Raw genomic sequence first — 24981 nt, 5'->3', positions numbered from 1 at the left:
TTAGTTTCAGGTGTATAGAAAAGTGATTCAGTTGTACGAATACATGCATCTATGCTTTTTCAAGTTCTTTTCCCATTTAGGTTATTACAGAATATTGAGCAGAGTTCCCTGCGCTATACAGTAGGTCCTTTTTTGTTATCTTTTAAATCTGTGTGTATATATCAAGTTTATTGTCATGAAGATAAACTCAGGTGAGTTCAAGGCCGGACGCATCTACAGTGGACGCCAAAGGCTGGGAATTAGCAAACTGCCAGACAAGAAAACGCAGACCCTCTTCCTTTGATGGAGACCTAACCCTTTCTTCCCTGTGGATTCTGAACCAGGTGAGAAGCCGGTGAGTTGGGCGTGTACAGATGCGATCAGCTCTACGTGCTGGGTGCAGTGCGGCAGGCGCGCCATGCTGGGAATACCTCCTCCGCGCTTCGGCTCCGGGTGGCCCGCGTGCGCGCAGGTGTCTCCCGCGCGCCCTGCTCTGGGCGCTCTCGGCTTGGCGCCGCCGCAGTACACAGAGCGGGGCCGGGCTCAGCGCGCGCGGGAGGCGGAAGGCGCGCTCGGGGGCCGGCGCGGGACCGCAGCGCGCGCGCGGCCCGCATCCCTCTCTTCCCCTCTCTCTCCCATCGCCTACAGCCGCCCCGGACCTGGCCATGGGGAACATGCCATCCGCGGTGAAGCACTGCCTCAGCTACCAACAACTTCTCCGGGAGCATCTCTGGATCGGGGATTCAGTGGCAGGGGCGTTCGAGCCCGCGCAGGTACCACCTCGCGGCCCAGGGGGTCCCCACCCTCTCCCGTCATCCCGCAGGCCTCCTCTCCCCTTCTTGTGTAGTCTCTCACCCCGGGCCCTTCCTGCGACAGTTCTGTAATATCAAACCTCACCCCTTAAAAGGTTTCCCATCATCTCTCTGGGGTGAATTGCAGACCAGCCCCTGCAGTTCGGACCCACTAACATCCCTATCTTGGCCACGTGCAGGTCGCCTAAAGGAAACTGTTCCTTCTCTGTGTTTCCCTTGGAAGGGATGAGTCATAATATACAGCACTCCTCCAAGGATAGCGCCCTTCTTTTCAGTTCTCTCCTGATTATTGTGTGACAAAGACGACGAATTTGTCAGAATATGAGGCGGAAAAAGGAACAAAGCCAACACAGAAGGTTGGGAAAACACGGTGGGATGAAATCATCCGTCATATCATTAATTATCTCTAATGTATTTATGCTTCAACACACTTGAACAAGCTGGGGGAAAATGGTAAATAACAGCGATTTCAGTCCAAAATGTATTCCCATGTGATTCCTGAAAGCCCATTTTAAGACAATTATTAGGCAAGTGAGTAGTATCCACATACTTGTGATTTAATGCACTCTCAACTAGAAAGGGCAAGTAAATGAAGAAAATCTATATAAAGAAATTGACTTTTCCCTTAAAAGAGCTTAAAATTTAAAGTTTCACAAAGGAATGACAGTGATAATTGTTAAGTGAATGTGAAAACGTGAGAAAAGGGAGGGAGACTCAGGGTTTAGCTATTAATTTTTCGCATTTTGGTGGATACAAAAATGTTTATTCCTGATTCATCTATGTACAAAATAATAACTTGTATTAAGTATAATATTTTAGTGGGTAAGCATAATTTAAGTTTGTGTTTTTAAATCAACTATTCTAATATTAGGCATCCATTTTTCTATAGTTTTATACTTAGTGTATTTTCAGTTCAATGTATCAATATGTGGCATTGTAATTTTAGTTCTACAGATTGGAGTTCAGCGTTTGTGGATTCTCTAAATGATACTTTGCTCCTCATTACTTAAAAGATGGCCCTGGTCCTCTGACTCAGACTGTTGCTGACAATCCAGAAAGGGAAAATAATTCTTTATCTTCCTGTATGTTCTCTTGTCTTCTATTTAATTTTCCTGCCTTCTCATTTGATCTTTGTATTATAAAGATAATATAACCTTCATATTCACTCTGTTACAGAATCAGGAATCCTTACCTTCCAGTCCCGAAGCCTGAGACTTTATATGACTTTTGTTGCTGGGTTAATATTATTTTTCTCTCCCACGACCCCCATATTCTGATTTTGCGGGTTTTGGGGAACATGACAAAGGCTAGACTGCTAGGTGAGGATGTCTACTTTGCCTTGTAGGGATGTAGAAACAGGGTAATTGAAAATGACTAGGATAAAAAAAGAAAGAAAATGACTAGGATGACTGATCTAGGAATGCGGGGAATAGGGTTTTTGGACATTTCATCAGCCTAATAAAGACTTTTTGTTCCTTTTTGGAGAAATAGCAATACATTCTCCAAATATTGTCGTTTTAACCCTGGACTGCTTTAGTGAGAAACTCCTATTTATTCCTCAGACACAGCTTAAATATCACTTCTTTTGACCAACCATTTTCTCTTTCCAGAGTTGCTAGCCTTTTTCTGTGCTCTCATGGCATTTTATGTATAGTTTTGTTTTAGTTCCAGTGTTGTGAAATGGTAATGTTTTAGGTCATGTCCTATTGAATTCACAGCAGCAGTGAAACTGCACTCTGAAATTTACCTTCTTCTTTGGCTTGTGTTTAACAACATTGTTGCTGCTTTAAGCCCTACCTCTCTGGTTCCTCAGGCTAGAACCAGACTGGCTCAGGGGTAAATCTTCAGATTCCTCATGACTTTTTATCCACATTCACAGTTCCTATTACTATTAGTATACCCATGTCTCAGATTCATATTACCATCTCTCTCTTAAGCTCCAGTCCTGATTGTTCACCTGCTCACCTGACATCATCACTTGGGTATCTCAAAAGTAATTCAAACCCAACATTTGCAAAATCGGATTCACGTTCTTCCTCCCCTTCCAACCCCAGACATTCTCTAGAATTTCCTATCACAGGGTATGCCATTGCAATTCATTCAGCCCTGGAAGCACAAACCAAGGGCTCCTTTCCTTCTTTCCCCCATATCCAAAGTATCACTAAGTCCTGCACTTTTACCTCGAATTTCTCACAGATCCATCTGTTTTTCCAACTCTGCTGCTGCTATCAATTTTAAAGTGGCATTCTCTCTCCAATGAACTACTAGACTCTTGCGATCCTTCAACCCATTGTTTCTACAGCTAGCTGGGAGAAGTTCTCTGTTTCGCACAGAATCATGTTATTCTCCCGTTTCACAACCTTCTGTGAATTCTCATTGCTTTAGGAATGAATAGCAAGCAAAATCTTTAATGTGTTATTGGAAGCCTCAGGTGATCTCTTCATTGCATCTCTCTGCAGCATCCTCTTAAGCTATGTTCCCTTATCCTTGCCACTGTGTCCTTCTTTGAATTTTCCAATCATCTTTCCTCTGGAAACATAATCTTTACCTGTTTTCTTCTCTGATAGGGACTCTTTTCAAATAACTAACCTTGAGATCTTAACTCAAATATTGCTTCCTCATGAAATCTTTCCCAGACTCTCAAGGCAAGCATTTCTTGTTATCTTACTGTTTGCACTGTTCATTACAAATAATATGAATTTTACATTTATTATTGTGATCATTTTATGTTTAATTCCCTACTGGACCCTAAGTGTCATAAAAGTAAGGAAAAATTCCACCACAAAGTCCTCAGCAATGAACAAAATGTCTGATTAGTTTTTAATGGCCAATGAATACTTGTTGAATGAACAAATGAATGGATGTTTTTCCTTCTAGGTCATAAGCATCTCAGATTTATGGGGAACGTGAAATCCTTCATAGCACTTTTCAGGGTCCAAAACAATGATTGGCACATTGTAGTAAAATGCTAATTATTTGTTATGTGAATGCCAAAGTGATGAGAATTAAGACAGGTGTCAATAAAGTTTGGTCTTAGTGCTGTTAGATAGGTATTATTACTGTTTGTGTTTAACCTTTTTTTATTGAACTATAGTTGATTTATAATGTTGTATTAGTTTCCGGTGTACAGCAAAGCGATTCAATTACACATACACATATGTATATGTATCTATTCTTTTTCAGATTATTTTCCAATTTAGGTTATTGAAAATAGTTTCCTGTGCTATACAGTAAGACCTTGTTGTTTATCTATTTTATATATAGTGGATTGTATTTGCTAATCCCAAGATCCTAATTTATCCCTCACCCTGCTTTCCCCTTTGGTAACTGTAAGATTATTTTCTATGCCTATGAGTCTATTTCTGTTTTGTAAATAAGTTCATTTGTATTTTTTTTTTAGATTCCACATATAAGTGATAGCATGTGATATTTGTCTTTTTCTGACTTACTTCACTTAGTATGATAATCTCCAGCTCCATGCATGTTGCTGCAAATAGCATTATTTCATTCTTTATAATGGTGGAGTAATATTCCATTGTATATATGTACCACATCTTCTTTATCCATTCATCTGTCGATGGACGTTTGGGTTGTGTGTTATCTTTTTATCTTATAGAATCTAGTCATACTTTGTTGGAGAAAGAGTTGAAAATGGATTCTGGAAGCTGTTAAAAGATGCACAGAGCTTAACTGTTTCTCCACTGTTAAATCTGGCAGAGGGAATTGTGGGCAGGACCCCTAAGTTTTGAAATAATTTGGCTGCAGTTGGGACAGACAGAGTGCTCTATTTTGAAAGAATACTGTGCTCATCAATAGAAAGATTCAAAATCTTGCCCTTTTTCTGCTACTAATATATTATTAAGATGAAATTAAATATTGTGTGTGTGTGTAAGTACAAATATACACATTTGAAGTTTAGCAATTTATTACCAAATATAAAATGGGTCAATGTGAATTAAAGGCTTGCACTACCACAGCTCCACTAATTAAATTCTTTAGTTCTCTTCCTCTCTCTTTTTTTTTTTTTATATCTAATGGCATTGGTTTTTCAGATTTCCTTAATAGACCAGGAGGTTAAAATTGATCCTTCTATGGTCCAAGCTATCTCTTAGGGCCTGTTTTATTTTCTATATTTGTCTCGGTTAAAATGGATATGATGAAGCTGGCTTAACTGGTGGTTTAAAGTTTGGATTAAAATTTAGGTTCCCTGTAAAGTAGTCCTTCTTTGACTTCCAAGTGCTGCTTAAGCACTTCATGTATTAATACCCCATTACAGCAATAAAATTCCTAAGGACCTAAATTCTATCATAAACAACACTTAAAATATATTAGTTTTTTAAAGACAAAATTGTAGATTTTGTGAGATTAAATTTATAGTTATTTTACATTATATCCTGATCCTTTAAGTTACATTTGCTGTCAGCAAATATTATGATTCCAAGTATTTAGTGTTAAACTATCTCTTGAATTTAATTGGAATGTATAATATTTTTGCTTAAATTTAATTAAAAGATTAAAGTAACTATATGCTTTTCAGTTTACAACTCTGAAGCTGTTAGTACATTTACAAAATACCCTAGAGTGAGTGGGGAGGAATTTTCAGAAAGGAACCAAACTACCATTTCCACTGTTTGTTTTCTGTTTGTCTCAGGTGTTCTTTTGTCCTTTATTGCCCTGTTTCTCTTTTTTATGACTTCTTTTGAAATTATGTAAATTTTAAAATTCATTTTTCCCTTGGGTTGGCTTGTTAGTTATGTACTGTTTTTTATGGTACTGGTAGTTGCTACCTATAAGAGGTCAACATACAACCTTGACTTATTAAAATATTATATAAATTAGTTCTATTGCAACTTATTAAAAATATGATAATTTAACTCCCTTTACTGCCTTCACTTTCTATATTGTTGTTGTATATATTAATTTTCTATATGGTATATTTGTAATATGTATTTATAGTCAATATACATTTATATCTATGCACATATTTCCACTTTTCTTTGCTCTTTTTGCTTTCCTCATCTCCATTCTTTCATCTGAAATTATTTCCCTTCAACTAGAAATATTTGCTTTAATATTTTCTTTAGTAAAAATCTGGTGGTGATAATTTCTTTCAGTTTTTCTTTGCTGAATTACATTTATGTATATACATGTTCAGTGTGCATAAATGTAATGAATATTGACTATAAATATATGTTCCATATAAATAATTAGAATACATGACATGACAGCAGTATGAAATGCAGATTTCTCAACAGGTAAAATGGAAACCAGAGACAAACCAGAGGGAAATCAGCTGTTAGTTTTACTTTTAGTTCTTTGATGATAATATATCTTTCATTCTCTTCTTGTTATCTTTGGTTTCCAACAGTATGACTATGATGAGTCTACAGGTAGTTTCTTTATATCTGATAATGGTTCATAACACTTCTTGGATCTTGATGCTTGTTGGCTTCCATATGTTTTGGAAATCTTTCAATCAATTCTCTTCAACTATTGCTTCTGTTTCTTTTTTAACCACCTTCCAACTTGGACCTATAGCTTGAAGAATCTTAGACTGTTCCTTGTGACCCATTTATTTCTTATACCCATTTTTTGTATTTTTTAATCTTTTTTTCTCACCATGTTCAGTCTGAATATTTTTTCTCACCTATTCCATTTCAGTAATACCCTCTTTAGCTTTGTTTAATTTGCTGCTGATTTAATGCTAGTTCTTAATTTTAGTTATATTTTTGAATTAATGGACTTCTATATGGTTTTTAAAACCAATTTTTAGCTCTCTGCCACAATTCTCCATCTTATCAAGAATTCTTGAATACTTATCAGTTATTTTAAGTTCCATGTCTGGTACCTCCAATATTCAGATCTCCAGTGGATCTCTTTCATGTATCTTTCCTCTTGCAATGCCTACTAATTTTTCAGTTTAGTTTAGACACCTGTTATGAAAATGTTATAGACATAATTTGAGGCTCTGAGACATACTGTCCTCCAGAGATGATTACCTTCCCCCACTCCCTTTTGCCCACCCTCTACACCCTGCCTCTGGCAACCACCAGTCTGTTTTCTGTATCTAATTTTTTTTTTAAGATTTCACATATAAGTACTTGTCTCTTTCTGTGTGACTTATTTTGCTTAGCATAATACCCTCAGGGTCCATCAGGTAACAAATGGCATGATTTCCTTCTTTTTATGACTGAATAATATGTCTTTGTGTAGATATATACACCATATTTTCTTTATCCATTCATCTGTCAATGGGTACTTGGGTTGTTTTCATGTCTTGGCTGTTGCAAAGAGTGCTGCAATGAACATGGGGGTGCAGATATCTGTTCAAGACAATGATTTCCTTCCCTTGGGATAAATAGCTAGAAGCAGAATTGCTGAATCATATGATAGTATTATTTTTAATTTTTTGAGGAACCTTCATGCTGTTTTCCATAGTGGCTGCACCAATTTACATTCCCATTGCACAAGGGTTCCCTTTTCTCCACATCCTCACCAACACTTATTTCTTGTCATTTTGGTAATAGCCATTCTGATGGGTGTGAGGTGCAGGAAGGGTTGATTATCTTTTGCTTCTAACAGGCAATAAGTGCAAGGGTATCTTACCTTAAGCCAATCAGATGTTTAGCTGATTCAAGGCTGGACCTACTTCATTTGTGAGGGCTTGTCTTTTCTCTTCACGCTTACTTTTATTTTGTTGCTCTCCAGGGGTTCTAACTAAAAGCCTAGAGTGTTTACCAGAATGTATTCTCCTTGTTGAACCTGAACTCAAAAATATTTCCTCCCCAACTTCTAAGACTCCTGGAAGCTCTGATGCTCTTCTCAGCTTCTCATCTGATTGCATAGAATTGGCGAATGCCTCAAGAGGAAAGTTCATGCTGAATTTTGGTATGAACCCTCTGTGTTTTTCTTCTGCGAGTATCTTGGCCACTGAAGTACACCCTCCCTTGGAGACTCCTAAGGCTATCAAACAAGTGTTTTTCACTAATATTTTCACCAGATTTTCTGGTTCTCTGTGAGAAGTTTGTTCTGAACAAGTTAGTTAAAAAATTACTAATATAACAGAGGGAATATTAAAAAAAACTATTTTGTAATATAATTGGAGTTGAAAAAATATATTCATTTACCATATTACAAAACTTTTGAAGTGGTTACATTCCAGGTAATATGCAAACTGTTGAGAGTAACAATTTGTGTATTTATTTTTCAAGGTTTATTGAAATATAATTGACATATAACATTGTGTAAGTTTAAGGTATACACATTTGATACATTCATATATTGCAAAATGATTATCACCATAGCATTGGCTAACATCTGCATCTCATCACATAATTACCATTTCTTTTTTGTGCTGAGACCATTTAAGATTTACTCTCTTAGCAGCTTTCAAGGATATAATATATTATTAACTGTAGTGTTAATCACTATGCTGTGCCTTAGATTCCTAGAACTTATTCATCTTATAGCTTGAACTTTGTATAGAGTAACAATTTAAAGTCAAAAAATTGAATTAAAAGATTGGCTGCTTCATGAAAAATAATATTTTACAGAAAAACTGACATAATGATTTTCACTATAAGTAAAAATTTTGACAGATATTTTTTAAAGATAAAAATTAATATGCTGCCTAAATTAAGTATCTTGCTTTGGGAAAACAGTATGCTATTTATTCCCTCTTTATGTGTGACAAAATTCAATAAAATTTGTTAAATGAATGAATGAACCAATGAGTGATTAAATTTACAGTATTTTATCTCTATTGATATGAGATTATTTTGGATCTTTCTATTTAATGACCCTGAAGTGGGTAAAAACATTTTCTCCTTATTATTAACCTTTTCTTTACAATGCTGTCTTTCGCTTTGTCTTGATTCGTTTCTGGTTCATATTCAATATACATTGGGCACTTCTAACTGCTTTACATGCCATAACTCAATCCCCATAACAATCCATTTTATAGGTTTAGTAACTGGGATATAGAAACATTAAATAATTTGTTCATGGTCAGTAGTTGATGATCTAGGAATTGAATTCAGTCAGCTGAGGTTCCAGAGCTCCCAGTTTTCACCACTATACCAGTGCTTCCTGACCTTTCTGGTGATAGGAGTCAATGGAGGTGTTTATTAAATGTGCTAGAAATTCAGATTCAGTAGCTCTGTGTTGGAGCCCAGCTCTCACTGTTTTTGCTTCACCTACCTTTTGGGAAATGCTGGACTGAGTGATGCTGCTGCCCCTTCATCCCTGTATCTTCTGTCAAAGGGTCAGCTGTAGGCTCATGTTTCCTCTAATCTGTCTTCTGAGAGCTCCTGGCTCCAGCCCATGAAAGGCTCCTATGAGTTTTGACTTCTCTTCTCTCCTCTTTGAAGGTGAGACTAGAGTTCTGCCTGGAATAGAATTGCATTGGATGCATAAGGAAAAACAACTTGGTTTCCAATAAATTTCCTGTTCCCTCCCATCTCCAATACTTTCTGTCCTTGGATTTCTGTTAGCTCCTCTCTTCCTTGCTTTCTCTCCTTCCAGCTGGCTTTCACATCCTTTCCTCCCCCTGCCCTGTGTGCTTGTTTTTTTCATTAGCTCTAAACTCCTCCAAGTCTTCTGGCTTCCTTTCTGCTTATTCACCCTGGGCTGTAACTTTCCCTGACCCTTTCTTCTTTCCTCATTTTCCTCTTCCAAGTTTAGCTTTTATTTTTGTTTCTTTTCATTTTCCCTCATCAACTAAGGGGCTAGACTGTGCAGACCCATAACTTGATGGGTCACTTTTATGGAGCAGATGGTATTTAAAAGAGATCGTACAAACTCATATATGTGGGGAATATCATTTTAGCAGAAATTCTGATTCGAAAGTGTTGTCCAGCCTGCTTGAAGATCTCACAGTAAAAGCAACACAAGAAAAAAAGTTTCCTGGTCTCGTGATTGTTAGTTTAAGTAGGAGATGCAAATTTGCTGCTACACAGGTGAGCCATATTTAACCTCTGGAAATGTTTTGTTTAGTCAAGACTACACTAAAAAGATAAGTACATATGAATGCCTTAAACAGGATTTGTACTCTTTACTCATATACTAGCTACCTTGGGCACCCAGGTTATCTTCCTGTGCATGTGGATATTTGATTCTGTGGTCCTTACTGGACAGACAATTACATGGGGGTGCTTTAATGAGACCATCCAGGGCATTTATAAACATTGGCATATTTTCCAACAGGGTAGAGTGTAATCGTAATCATTCAGCAGGAAGCAAGTTGTCTTTAAATTACAGGAGTTTGCCATTTTTCCCTTTGGGACCATCTTCCTTTTCATAGTGATCAGAATTCATTCCTAAATGAAGGCTCAGGTGTTTGGGGATTTCTTCTCCTGGATCTAACCAGGAGCCAATGTTTATGTTCTTTTCTCATAGAAAATAAATATTGATCACCAGATATTATTCCTAAACACATTCATTCTGAAATTAGACTGATTTTTACTTGAATTTTACTTGAGGATAATTTTAAAAGTTATTCACGTTCCTAGAGGTATATTTTGGACTTTATTTTTTCATGTAATTTATGTAAAAGCCAAGATTACAAGAATGGAAAAGCTCTCTGAAAAATATAAAACTTATGTGAAAGCTGTTGTTTCTAGGTAGTGATGAAGGGGCTGGAGCTGTGAGTTGTAATCATGCTCTAGAAAGGAGGAGCTGACACTTCTCCGCCTGCTCCAAGGAGGAGAAGAGCTGTACCCTGGCCCTGACGCTTGCTGGGTGGTGAGGATGCTGTGGGGCAGGAGGGCCAAATGTCACATGGGAGGTAGAACCACTGGAGATTCTGTCCCAGGGGTGCAGCCCAGGCCACATTTTCATTCTTCATTGCTGTGCTCCTCTGAAAGCTCATTTCTTGGCTTTGCTTTTTATTTGGATCACTTCCCCTCACCCCCTACCCCCCACAATCCTTTCTTGCAGTTCAGTTAAACACAAGCTTGTACATTTATTCTAATTCAGGGCCGGGGGAGTTAATGATGATGATTGTAGTCTATGTGGTAAATATATATGTGTATGAATATAAAATATCAATCTGTATCTGTATCTGTGTTTATCAATCTGTCGCTGCATCAACTACCTATCTATCTGTCATTCATATATCATCTCTCTCTCTCTCTCTATCATCCATCCATCTATCAATCAATCTATATATCTATCATCAATCTATTATCTATCATCTATCTATCTGTCATCTATCTAAGCTACTCTCTTACAAGAAAAAAATAATTTAAAGGTCCCTAATGTTAAGTATTGTCTTAACTATATCTATCACCTATCTGTCATCTTTCTTTCTTTCTTTCTTTCTTTCTTTCTTTCTTTCTTTCTTTCACCCATCTGTCACTTACCTATTTATCTATCATCTTTCATCCATCATCCATCCATCCATCCATCCATCAATAAATCAATCTACCTATCATCCATCTAACATCTATCTGTCATCCATCAAGCAATCGATCAATCAATGTATCTATCTATGTATGTATCTATTTTTCATATATCTAATCTTTTACAAAAGTAATAATTTAAAGATCCCTAATTTTAAAAAGTGCCTTATTATTACTTTCATACTTGATTTGAAGATGGATACTCGCCTTTTACTTGTGGTGAAACTTTTCTTTATAAGTATTTCTCTGTGTTCTTCACTGCTGCCCCTGCCAACCCCAGTTCTTGAATACTGCTCAGTGGACCCATGTTTGTTTTCTTCATTGAAGCCCAGTTCCTTCCCAAAGATGGTTGAGTAGGTAGAAACATCTCTTTAGTAAATATGTAATATTTGCAGTGCTAGACTGAGGTCTTCTCAAGGAGTGAAACTATGTTTTATTTACCTTTTCTGTTATCCAGAAGTCTTAAGTACTTAGATCCTGGTAAATGTTTGCAGAATAAATTAGTTTGGATATGATAAGAATTCATTCATAGAGTAAACTTCAGCTGGTTTAAGCCACATTCATTGACTTTCTAATTGGCAAAAATATGTGTTTAATTATATCAAAGATATTATTTTTGTAAACAAGAATTAGTAGCTTTCACTCTTATTTATTATTTTTGTATTGGAATAGAATGTCTGATTTTTAAATTCATGTGTTCATTTTGGAAGTTTGAAAGTCAATTTTTTTCTTTCATGGCTATCAGCTATCATTGTAAAGGTCACAAAAAAAAAGGTAGAATCTAGCTTTTCGTGCACTTTCCATTTTTTTAGGTTAATCCACACAGCGTATGATATGCATATTCTCGTAACTCCATTTTACGGGAGAAGGAGTAGAGACGTCGAGGGGTATAATGATACCCTCAGGGTGATGCAGCTTCTCTGTTGCAGTGTGTAAGCTATGGTCTCTGGTGTTGGATTCAGCATTTGGTCTGAGTATCCCACTGATAGCACATCAAATGTCACCCTACGCTTGCAACTTTCCAAGTCATGCTTTCTTGGATTTGTGAAGTAGGGAAATGCGGATGGAAGGAAACTTCAACTAGAGAAAAATGTCTTTAATATAAGTTCCACACTGTGAAATCAGCCTTTCAGAAAGTCTTTTTGGTGAACTTTATTAACAACTGATGGGGTCTAGGAAGCTTGGAAGACAAGAAGGCAGGAAACGCCAAAGAGGACATGTCTGTCAGACATCTTTCCTTCTGGGGTTTCCTTCCAGATGGATCTTGAAAGAAGTGGAGGGGCTCTCTGCCACTACTTTTGCATGTCTGTAACCCACTGGATGTGCAGAGTTTGGCATCCACTTTTTAAATTCTTTCCTCAATCTATATTTATTTCACTGTGAAATAGAAGCCGATCATAGCTGAATGTTGAAGTCAAAATATGAATCTTATTTTAGTTAGACACAATTTCTACTTTCTGAGAATTTTTACAGAGGGACCAAGGATTCTCTGATTTTTAAAATGCTATGTCACCTTTCAAACCTTGCGTTTTGCAGAAAGCTGTGGACCTGATCACACATAAAAGCTGAGGGCAATTTGGAATTCTCTTTGCCTAGATTTTAGGGGTGCGTCTAGAAAACATTTGCAGGACCTGTGGAGAACGAGATGGAGTGATTCAGAGGTTCAGTCATGAATGTCTGCTGTCATTTAGTTCCCATTCCCGTATGACAAGATTTTAATATTTAATTCACTGTAATTCTGCTGAGTGTATGCTCTAGGAAATGTTGAAGGGAAAACTTGAGCTAAAGGAGATGGAACAGAAGCTTGCATAAACACTCATCTCTAGAGAGCTGGATCTCTTAAATCTATTTGCTCTCCGAAGCATTGTATAGATGCTGACCTTTTCATGGGAATGCCATAGTGATAACTGGTTATTATTTAGGGGCAGGAGTATTATTTTAGCATACTTGCAATAGATTTGTAACTGGCTTATTGCATGGGACAAATTTAAGAATATATGAGAGACATAATATTATGCTAATTGTTAATAGAATATTATTAATAAGAGTTTAGGAAATTATATGAAGAAGATGATGATACCACCAACCACTCTTTTTTTAAAAATTTATTTTATTGAACTATTCTTTTTTTTTACTTTTTAATAAATTTATTTATTTATTTATTTTTAACATCTTTATTGGAGTATAATTGCTTTACAATGGTGTGTTAGTTTCTGCTTTACAACAAAGTGAATCAGTTATACATATACATATGTTCCCATATCTCTTCGCTCTTGCATCTCCCTCCCTCCCACCCTCCCTATCCCACCCCTCTAGGTGGTCACAAACCACCTAGCTGATCTCCCTGTGCCATGCGGCTGCTTCCCACTAGCTATCCACCCTACTTTTGGTATTTGTATGGAAACACAGAAGACCCCAAATAGACAAAGCAATCTTGAGAATGAAAAATGGAGCTGGAGGAATCAGGCTCCCTGACTTCAGACTATACTACAAAGCTACAGTAATCAAGACTGTATTGTACTGGCACAAAAACAGAAATATGGATCAATGGAACAGGATAGAAAGCCCCGAGATAAACCCACTCACATATGGTCACCTTATCTTTGATAAAGAAGGCAAGAATATATACAGTGGAGAAAAGATAGCCTCTTCAATACGCGGTGCTGGGAAAACCAGACAGGTACATGTAAAAGTATGAAATTAGAACACTCCCTAACACCATACTCAAAAATAAACTCAAAATGGATTAAAGACCTAAATGTAAGGCCAGACACTATAAAACTCTTAGAGGAAAACATAGGTATTGAAGTATTCTTGATTTACAATGTTATGTTGATTTCTGCTGTACAGCAAAGTGATTCAGTTATACATGTATATATATATATTTTTTCTTTTTTTGCGGTATGTGGGCCTCTCACTGTTGTGGCCTCTCCTGTTGCGGAGCACAGGCTCCAGATGCGCAGGCCCAGCGGCCATGGCTCACGGGCCCAGCCGCTCCGCGGCATATGGGATCCTCCCAGACCGGGGCACGAACCCGTATCCCCTGCATCGGCAGGCGGACTCTTAACCACTGCGCCACCAGGGAGGCCCCATGTATATTTTTTTCGTATTCTTTTCCATAATGGTTTATCACGGGATATTGAATATAGTTCCCTGTGCTATATAGTAGAACCTTGTTGTTTATCCATTCTATATGTAAAAGCTTGCATCTGCTAATCCAAACCTCCCACTCCATCCCTCCCCCACCCACCTTCCCCCTTGTCAACCACAAGTCTGTTCTCTATGCCTGTGAGTCTGTTTCTGTTTCATAGGTAGATTCATTCATATCATATTTTAGATTCCACATGTAAGTGATATCATATGATATTTGTCTTTCTCCATCGGACTTACTTCACTTCATATGATAATCTCTAGGTCCATCCATGTTGCTGCGAATGGCATTATTTCATCCTTTTTTATGGCCAAGTAATATTCCATTGTATATATGTGTCACATCTTCTTTATCCATTCATTTTTCAGTGGACACTTGGGCACCAAACACTCTTTATCAGCAAAGTTTGCTAAGGAATTTACATACTTTCTGAACTCTTATAGTCCTGCAAAGAAGGTCCAGTGATTTCCATTTTTAATATGAGGAAAGGGAATGAATAATATTTACTTCCTCCAGGCCAAGTACCTGGTAGCGGCACTAGATTTGAATCTGTGTAATGTTCCAAAGCCTGTATTTCTTCACTACATCACATCAGTCAATTGAACAGTAGGAACTTCAGTTACAGGAAAATTATTTTGTACTCATTTGTTTTCTTTTTACCATATTAAAAAAGTTCTAGCTTAATCTATCACCTCAGTTGGTTACAAATGGCTTAGGATGATATAGCTTAGCTTTGAACTGTAGTTTATTTTGAGATCCAGCATTTAAAGCCTGAGGTGGATGGACCTGAATAAATCACTCTTCTTCAAAGACAAGTTATTCAGATTTTTTATGAGGATTCCAAAGACTTTTGTGACTTTTCATGATCTCCTCCTTTCACTCTGATCTACCAGCAGCCTTCTCTTTCTCCTGAGCTCAGGTTAATAGTTTTACAGGATATTTCTGAGACACACATCCTTCCTTAGTTTTTTAGTAAGTAGGTCAAATGAGCAAGTACCATCATATCAAAAAGGTCAGATTTATTTAAAATGTATTGTTGCTTATATACCAAATATTGTGTATGCAGACTTCATATACATATTGAAAGTTCTTGGATAACTTCTGTCAGAAAAGTCTATTTACTTTAACTGTTGAATCTTTATTCTTTTTTTTCCCCAGTGGACATCCAAGACCATAGTGTGTAGAGAAAAGGCATACTACAATGCAACAAAACAAAAAAGCAAAAAACAACTCAGTGACCTAACATATTCTGAAGAACTCTTGTCAGGTTAATAATATTTTTTATTAATAAGACATGGGCTGCTTGAAGCATAGAAAATGATAATTTTCTGTCATTTGTCAAAGCAGTTGTTCTAATGTCAAGAATATGCCCTCAGGAGAAGGACTTCAGTATCTTCCATTTGAGAAACTCAGCCTGAGTAACTCAGGAACCAGACCCAGGCACGTTAGGACTGAACACGAGTTAGGACTGAACACTCTCACACTGCGCTTTCCTGCAATTTTGCTATCCTTGCATTACTGCTCAGCGTTTCTCAAACCTGGGCTGGGAGTGCAGGTTGGTGAGGGGTCAGGAGCTCCCATGGCCCCTTCCCCTCTACGTGGGGCTGCCTCGGTTCCAGGGGTGCTCAGGCTTGGAGGCTGCACCATCCACCTCTGGGGAAGCTGCAAGTCCCTGGATAGTTGATGCCACTTTTCTTTTTCCTAAAAGCAAGTGTGAAAGACCAGCAACTCCTTCTCAAACTTGGGAAGGAGAAGACAAAGACGATCCTTGTCATTCATTTTGTGTGAACTCCTATTTAGCTATCAATAGTTTTAATGAATCCACATGTAAAACTTGGTATCAAATCATTTAACTAGTCACGCTACATGTAATAACCATCTTCTGTTTTCAGATTCATAGTATTGTTGGAGGTATTTTCTGTTAAACAGTAGGGACAGTAAAAAGTGAATGCTGAGAACTCTTATTTTTTTATTGAAGTATAGTTGATTTACAATGTTGTGTTAATTTCTGCTGTGCAGCAAAGTGATTCAGTTATGCATATATATACATTCTTTTTAAATATTCTTTTCATTATGGTTTATCACAGGATATTGAATACACTTCCCCGTGCTATACAGTAGGACTTTGTTTATCCATGTTTATCCATTTTATATATAAAAGCTTACATCTGCTAACCCCAACCTCTCACTCCATCCCTTCCCCAACCCCCTCACCCTTGGAAACCACAAGTCTGTTCTGAGAGCTCTTTTAGAGAGTTTAAAATAATTAAACTGAACTGAGACATGCTATAACATAATGATATCTTATTAATTTCCAGGAAGGAAAAGTGTGAAAAAATTGAATATGTGCCTAATCATTAGTAAAATATATAAATGTCATATACCATAGAAATCACAGGAATTGAAAGTCAGAAAAACTGAACAGATTCTTTACAGTTTTGCTGTTTGTATTACTGTCGAGGCAGAGTGTAATCATATTCAGTCTAGAGGCTGTGTGTTTTATTTTTTTCCATTTTGGCTTTAACATCCCTGCCAGCATATATCAATATTTTCCTAGAACATGAGTTTATAATTTACTAGTTATTATTAGCTAAAAATTTGAATACTTTTCAAGTGTTGATAAATTTTAGTTGCTCTAATTTTCATGAAGGCAAAAATTTATGGCTCATGAACTAGTTCTTGTAAAAAATATATATATGTATATATATAAATATAAATATATATCTATATCTATATCTATATATCTATATATATCTCAACTTGTGCATGAAAGAGACACCATCCATATCCAAACATGTCTGCAAGTGCATGGATGTAGGTTTATGTCTATGAATATAAATGAGTATATATTTATTACGGTTGGGTGAATGGGAATATATCAAAGCATAAATTTTGGAGTTAGAGCACTTGGGGAAATTCTGACCTGGGGTAGTTGAGGACATTGTATATGAGATTGATATGATAAGAGCTGAGAGGAACCCCTGAAAAGTGGGCGTGTAGGACAAGGTGTTCATTAGGATAGAATCTTCCACAATGCAGCTCTGTTTGTCCTGCCTGCCTTGTAGTTGACTGCTTAGCCTGTTCTGCTCTCATCTTTGAGGGTCCTTGAGACTTCAATATATTATCTCAAATAAGTTTTCAAATGACCATTTTAAGTTATTAGATTTATAGTATGTGACTTTGGACACTTATGACTGCTAACTGAACCCACCTAAGGTTTGAGGTCCCAGCCCCTTCCCTCCACAAGGACTAAAAGGAGACCCCTTGAGGGCAGGTGGCCTGGTGGTAGGGGCAGCAGATCCTGAGGCCTTTTCTGAACAACCATCTTTCATTCTCTCAACCATCTTTCATTCTCTCAAACTACCCAGCATTAAAATAGTTTCTGTGTGTGTATGTTTCTTTTAGTGATCTCTAATATACGTAGATGTTCCTGTTATTGGTATTTATAAAATACCACTGGACATTTAAAGAGGGATAAAAAATGTTTAAATGACTTGTGAACTTTGTAAAGAGATATTATAGAATTGTTTGAGAATCTGGTATTATGGTTTAAAATCTCATTCGTTTTTGACTCTAGTGTATACTGAGAAGACCAGCTTGGAATGGTCCAAGTGAGGAAAGAGAAATCATTTCTACTTAGGAATAAAACAGTGGCATTTAAAAGGAAGAAGTTAGAAAGTGCTATTCAAGGTACAAAATTAGAATGGGTATTAATATAACAATTGGAATTTTAATTTTATCAGTTTAACATTATATTGATAGAGGGATTTTATTGATTTTATAGTTGATGATGATGGGCTGTTACTTAAGCTTAATCATATAGATTTTTAAACAAAATTTATTGAAGTAGAGTTGATTTAAAAATGCGTTAATTTCTGCTATACAGCAAAGTAACTCAGTTATACACATATATACATTCTTTTTCATATTCTTTTCCATTATGTTTTATCACAGGATATTGAATATAGTTCCCTGTGCTATACAGTAGGACCTTGCTGTCCATCCATTCTATATATAATAGTTTGCATCTGCTAACCCCAAACTCCTAATCCATCCCTCCCCCACCCTTGGCAACCACAAGTCTGTTCTCAGCGTCTGTGAGTCTGTGTCTGTTTCTTAGATAATTCATATAGTTTTTTTTTAAAGTTGGCTTAAGATAGAGTAGAGGATTTCCAAATAGAAGCTGACTTTGCTTAAATGGAAGGCAGAAAGACTAATTAGTCATTGCATGTAACCTGTTTGTTAAGTATTCCTCTGAGGAGAAATTGAAAATCTGCCACTACAGTTTATTTTTCAATAGAAATTGAAAAGAAGAACATTGATTTATTGCCTAAAGTGGCCGAGAAAGTTTGCATCCAACTTTAGCAGAACCATGCACAATTTTTTTTTGTTTTGATGTTCCAGTCTGCAGATGTTAGCTGTTTTTGTGAGGAAACAATGGTGTTAGCTCTGAGTTTTCTTGGAAAGAAAGAGCTTAAAAACTCTGGAGTGCTGCACTCACAATCTGCCCGGCCAACTGACCATGATGGAATATTCAGGAAGCCGATGGGGAGTCATTTCACGGCAGCATCTGGAAGGAAACAATAAGTGGCTGGACGGTTTTACTTTACAGGCAAATGATTAAGAGGCGATTAAGGGAAGGTGTTAGGATGGGAGAGAGGGAAGGAGCACTGAAGGTGTATATATAATATGGAGTGGAGGGATTATGGAAAAGACAACAGAATGAACTGTAGATCACAGCAGAACTTAGAAAAAGCTGGAATTGGAATTTGGACAGACCGACTTAGAGGTATCAAGTGAAATAGAACACAAGATTCACATAATACAGAACATACTGGGACGTGTTTTTTTGGAACAGTAAAGGACAGCGGTGATGTCTCGTTATTCCGAGCCGCTGGAAATCACGTCTTAGAATTGGAAAGACATCCTGCTATTACACCTTTGCAGTCTTACTCTGATTATATTGGCCCTACTTTAAAATCCTAAGATTTTGGGTTTTGGGTTTTGGAAATGGAAATCAAGGCTTTAATCAAGCGAGGGGTTTTACTTTAGCAGTTTGGTGCTAACTCATTCATAATGTGTAAAGACAGCAGTTGCTTTAAACTGTTTTACACAATCTCTTCTTCCTGCCCTTCCCTCTTGCCTACTCACAGTTCCCCACTCCCAACTGCAAATGAATGAATGAGTGAATAAAGGGAGGAATGAATGAGTGAATAAAGGGATGAATGAATTTGTGAATAAATGAATGAATGAATTAATGAATAAAGGGATGCATGAATGAGTGAATAAAGGGAGGAATGAATGAGTGAATAAAGGGATGAATGAATTAATGAATAAAGGGATGCATGAATAAGTGAATAAAGGAATAAATGAATGAATGAATACAATTCTTTTTTCAGTTTAGATGATACGGGATGAAAGACAGTTTATTTCTCCCCCAAAGGCTCATGTTTATCCTTAAAAACAAAATCAAGTTTCCACTGAATACAAGTTCTTCTTCTTGATGCCAGATACTTGAGCATCTGGAAGAGTTAGATATTAGAGAGAAAGATAAGACAATGTTTGGAAGTGAGTGCCTGGCTCTACCCGCAGTCATCCCTTCCAGAAATCACTTAAAAATCCTTTAATCTCAATGTATGGAGACTCAGCAGACACAAGACTCCATCTCTACTCAAGGCTCAAAATCTAAGAGTTGGGTTTCATTACCCAGGATGTGTAAACACTGCAACACAGAACTCCACATTTTCTGTGCCTCAAAATCATCACAGGTGATTTCTTGCTCAAGTCCAGGTTGGGTGATTTGGCCATCAGTGAGCCAAAGTCTTTCTTCTTGTGGCACTGCCCTGCTCTAGGTCCTTGCTATTTAGAGGAGGGAGATAGAGACCAGGGGAAAGACATATCTATTTCTTACCACTTCCGGAGTGAAGTGACACATTTTGCTTTGCCCCATTGTCCAGAACTCACTCGAATGGTTCCACCGGATGTGAGTGTGTGCATGGTAGCCTTTACCAGAGAGACTTAACCTTCCTGTCACAGCTCTAGGCAGGCTCTTTTTCTGGATGATAGTAAAGTGTAAATCTAATTGGGCACCTTCAAGGACAAACTAACTAGGCAGATTAAAGAGAGGGCTGAATATGTAGTATTTGCTTCTCAATAAAACTTTGGAACAAAAAGTCTCATTGAATTCCATTTAAATACTTCTCTGGCTTCTCCTCCTGTCCAGTCCCAGTGAACATCGGGCTCTTTAGACTGGCATTCCCTGAGGACAGTCATTTCATCAGGTGGCCCTGACAAGTCAAAACCTAAGGCAGATCAGATTGCTAAAGTGTGTCTTAGGGTTGGTTCCACTGGTAGGTGAAAGAGATGGGAATGCCAACCTGCCCAACATTTGTTCAGGGCTACCTCCACCTGTAACCCTGATAGATAACAGGGATCATAGTCCTGCCAGATTAAGTACCAGGTCAGGCAAATTCTGATGAGATTTGGCAAGGAGCAGCAGTTTGGATAATTCTGAGGATGGTGGACATATTGAGGGATAGAAAGAACATTTTTAAAAAGAGTCAGGAAGCAGCTCTGTAGAAAGAAATGTAGAGAATAGGGCTCCTTTTTCACATTGCCTGGAGCTTACCCTCATTTCCAGAGAAATGCTCTATAGAAGCAGAGACTGGGAAAGGCTTAGTTTCTGGGGGTTGTCCATGTATTGAGATATAGGGATTCTGGGAGGGGTGGCTTTGTTTATTTGTGGTTGTTCTTTGTCATTGTAGTCACATGTAGTCACATGAAAATTATATGCCACGGGGGACAGGAAGCTTGATCTTTACTGTGAAAGCTGTGCATTCTGGTGTGTTGAGGAGGGATGTGGAATATAATTAAGCCTGTATTTCTTCCAAGTAAATTTACAGGGGTAATTTAAGTGAGATGATCACATAATATGGTTCAAACACAGGCACATTAAACTAAAAGGGAATAGTATTAATTACCCTCGGACATCAGGTGTAAATCAAGACCACCTCAAACTAAAAGGGATGTATGGCCACCTTAATTTTATTTATTACTTTAATTTAATTTAATTTAATTTTATTTTATTTTTGGCTGTGTTGGGTCTTCGTTGCTGCACGCAGACTTTCTCTAGTTGCGGCGAGCGGGAGCTACTCCTTGTTGTGGTGCAGGTGCTTCTCACTGGAGTGGCTTCTCTTGTTGCAGAGCATGGGCTCTAAGTGCATGGGCTTCAGTAGTTGTGGTGCAAGGGTTCAGTAGTTATGGCTTGCAGGTTTTAGAGCACAGGCTCAGTAGTTGTGGTGCATGGGCTTAGTTGCTCCGTGGCATGTGGAATCTTCCCAGACCAGGGATCGAACCCGTTTCCCCTGCATTGGCAGGTGGATTCTTAACCACTATGCCACCAGGGAAGTCCCGAGGCCACCTTACTTTTAAGACAGTAATAATGCATTTATCTAACAGTCACCCTTTTGAGTATTTAGCAGCCCTCACTTTAAGAAAATTTCATCTTCATTCCCAACCTACTGTTTCAATTAATTCCTGTGCTAACTGAAAAGCAACAGAAACACTAGTCTTTGTAGGGTAACACTTTACATAGTAAGTTAGAAAACTGCCCGTTAGTTTTTATATTCAAGGTTAAATATTCCCAGTGCTTTTTATCCTCTCTCACCCTTTCTGTAAGCTGCTATTTTAATTGCTTTGCAGAACTTTTCTTAGTTCTCTGTCTCTTTAAATGAGGACCAACCAAATCCTGGGTGAGACAGGGGTATTTTAGACTGACTCCAATAGGTTACACTTTTGTCTAAGTGTCCTGTTGCTCACTTGTTCAGCTTGAGAATAGAAGATTGTGGAATGAATTAGGCACAGTCTTCAAGGTTATGAAGCACTGTTAAGTACAGTATGGATACCAGCTGTACTTTATTCAGGCAACATAATTTATTGAGTAACACCCTACACCCCCAGTATACAGAGAACATTTAAGCAGGGCAAGATTTTGGCTTACAGGGAATGAACACACACACACACACAATGTGATTTAGGAAGGATCAGAAATTCAAACCACCCCTCACCAGCCTGCTCACAGCCTCAACATGAGAGCCACTTCTGGGGTTCGAGATAAAGCATCTCTAGATGAAATTGACCACCTGGAAAGGAAGGCATGTATAATAAAGCCATTAGCGAACCCATCAGCTGGGCTCAGAGCCCTCTCGGGAAGCACAATATAACGTTTTAATCGGCGTTGGGGCCGGGAGGGGTCAGTGTGTTAGCAAGTGCTGCCCTCAGTGGGAGAGAAGCCATCTAGAAATCCCCAAATGCAGAGCTGGGGATGCTGATGACAAATACTGTCCTGGAGGATGGAGATGCCCCAGGCAACCTGGCATGTGGCTTTGTTGCTGGGGGCTGGCCTGGAATTAGCTGTCATAGGAAGTGCGACCCAAGTGCGTGTGTGCCCTGGCTCTGGAGGGCATCCCCTAAAGTGGGAAACAGATTCAACACAGCCATATGGTACTTTCAAGCTTAGTAAATGGAAAAAAATGCATCTTTTTTATAAGACTATTTGGTATCAATTAGTAGATGCAGGTGAACTCTCAATTTTGGATGCTAGGGAGTAAAACAGAGCAAAATATTGGTGTTGTTAGGATGATTGAATTTAACTATGTAAAATGTGAGAAAGTTTCTTGTGGGAAAATATTTAGTAGTATTCTGGGGGAAGTTAGAATGGAGTTTCATGGAGAAGCAGATTTTTAAATATATTTAACAATTTCTTTTTCTTATATTTGGGACTCTGGATTTTCGTCTTTTAAGTATTCTGACTTTATCTGAATTTTACATTGTCAAACGTCCAGAGAGAATCAGGTATAAGGTTCTTACCTGTCCTGCCCAGCCCAGTAAGACTGACTTTGTCAGGGTGAAGTGTTCTTGAACCCTCAAGGTCTCCTCTTCCATCTCTACCCAAACCATCCTAATCCACACTGCCATCATCTCTCACCTGGATTATTGCTGTAACCTAATTTTTGCTCTCCTTGTTTCCACTCTGGCCTCCTTTAGCCTATTCTCAGTACGGCAGCCAGAAGAAGCCCAGTACAATGTCTCTTAGATCATTCCTCTCCTCCAAAGTCCTCCAGTGCTTTTCCATCAGCCTGTGACTGAGTCTTTATCTGGGCCTTCTCTGTACTTCTGGTCCCTTTATCTTTTTATTTTACTCCTTGCTTACTCTTCTTCCAAGCCTTGCAAGAACAGCTAATACATGAGATACATTTCCCATGTCAGTTCAGTGAACATTGCACTGGCTGTTAGAAGGCTCTTTCCCAGGATGTCTGTAGAGCTATGCACTTACCCCATCACCCACCTCCTTCAGTTTTTTTCTCAAAGCACACCTATTTATAGAAAATTGCAGCATGGCTCCTGTCCCCCAAATTCCTCTTCCCCTTTTGCCTTGGTTTCTTTATAATACTTATCATTATATATTTTACTTTTTACTTTATTTAATTTTAATTAAAAATTTTTTAATTTAATTTTTATTTTATATTGGAGTATGGTTGATTTACAATGTTGTGTTAGTTTCAGGTGTACAGCAAAATTGTTCAGTTATACATATACATATATGCATTCAGATTCTTTTCCCATGTAGGTTATTAAAGAATATCAAGTAGATTTCCCTGTGCTATAGTCTAGGTCCTTGTTGGTTATCTATTTTATATATAGTAGTGTGTATATGTTAATTCCAAACTCCTAATTTATCCCTCCCCAGATTTTTATTCCTTCTTCTTCTTTTTTTTTTTTTTTTTGTCTGCAATCTCTAGGCTTCATGAAGGGTGTTTTGTCTGTTCTGTTCACTGCTATATTATAGAGCTCATCAAATGAATGGACAAAAGAAAGCTCAGCTCATCATTACTCCCAGAATTCCATGGGGCCCTTAGTAAGTGGATACTGATAACTGTGATCACAGTTCTTCCCCTTCCAATTTAGAGAAGCTCCCAGAGTTTTGGCACACTCGTAGTTATTTGGACCCTCAGGGTCAAACTTTTTTTTTTTTTTTTTTGCGGTATGCGGGCCTCTCACTGTTGTGGCCTCTCCCGTTGAGGAGCACAGGCTCCAGACGCACAGGTTCAGCGGCCATGGCTCACGGGCCCAGCCGCTCCGCGGCATGTGGGGTCTTCCCGGACCAGGACAGGAACCCGTGTGCCCTGCATCGGCAGGCGGACTCTCAACCACTGCGCCACCAGGGAAGCCCAGGGGTCAAGACTCTTGATGAATTATCTTAATATATCAAAGCCAGTAATGCCAATGGAGACTTTCTACTCTACCCCACCCTGCCCTAGGGAGTCTGTTCAGCAGAAACATGAATATTCCTTTAAATCGCAGGATATTGTGTACTTTAGAAAAGCAGTGGTCCAGGTGTTTGGCCCACAGTTCTTTGGTCGAAGCTTCCTCACCCCATTCAGCTCCCTTTCCAAGTGTTTTTGAAGGCTTCCTTTGCACAGTTTGAGTGCAAATAGTGATTCTAATTGTCTTCCTCGGAGTTTCCGGGAGCACTATGGATAGTGGATTTTTGTTAGTTTCCAAAGCTGTAATATAACTTCTGTGAACTCTGGTTGGGTGAATCATACCTGTTTATTTATTCCACAAGTGTTCACTGGAC

At 38.1% G+C, this 24981-nt stretch overlaps 1 protein-coding gene across 3 annotated transcripts in view; it reads left to right on the top strand.

Moving 5' to 3' along the window:
- The first annotated feature begins 644 nt into the window (after window positions 1-644).
- Window positions 645-24981, top strand: part of HMGCLL1 (3-hydroxy-3-methylglutaryl-CoA lyase like 1) — a 136224-nt gene continuing 111887 nt past the window's right edge. For all 3 annotated transcript variants that reach the window (XM_060110215.1, XM_060110214.1, XM_060110213.1), the window contains exon 1: window positions 645-752. In XM_060110215.1, the coding sequence (XP_059966198.1) occupies window positions 645-752 (108 nt within the window). The remainder of the gene's footprint in view (window positions 753-24981) is intronic.

This window comes from Mesoplodon densirostris, chromosome 10, assembly GCF_025265405.1.
Source record: "Mesoplodon densirostris isolate mMesDen1 chromosome 10, mMesDen1 primary haplotype, whole genome shotgun sequence".
Classification (NCBI taxonomy): Eukaryota; Metazoa; Chordata; class Mammalia; order Artiodactyla; family Ziphiidae; genus Mesoplodon; species Mesoplodon densirostris.
This window is presented reverse-complemented; position numbering and strand designations above follow the sequence as displayed.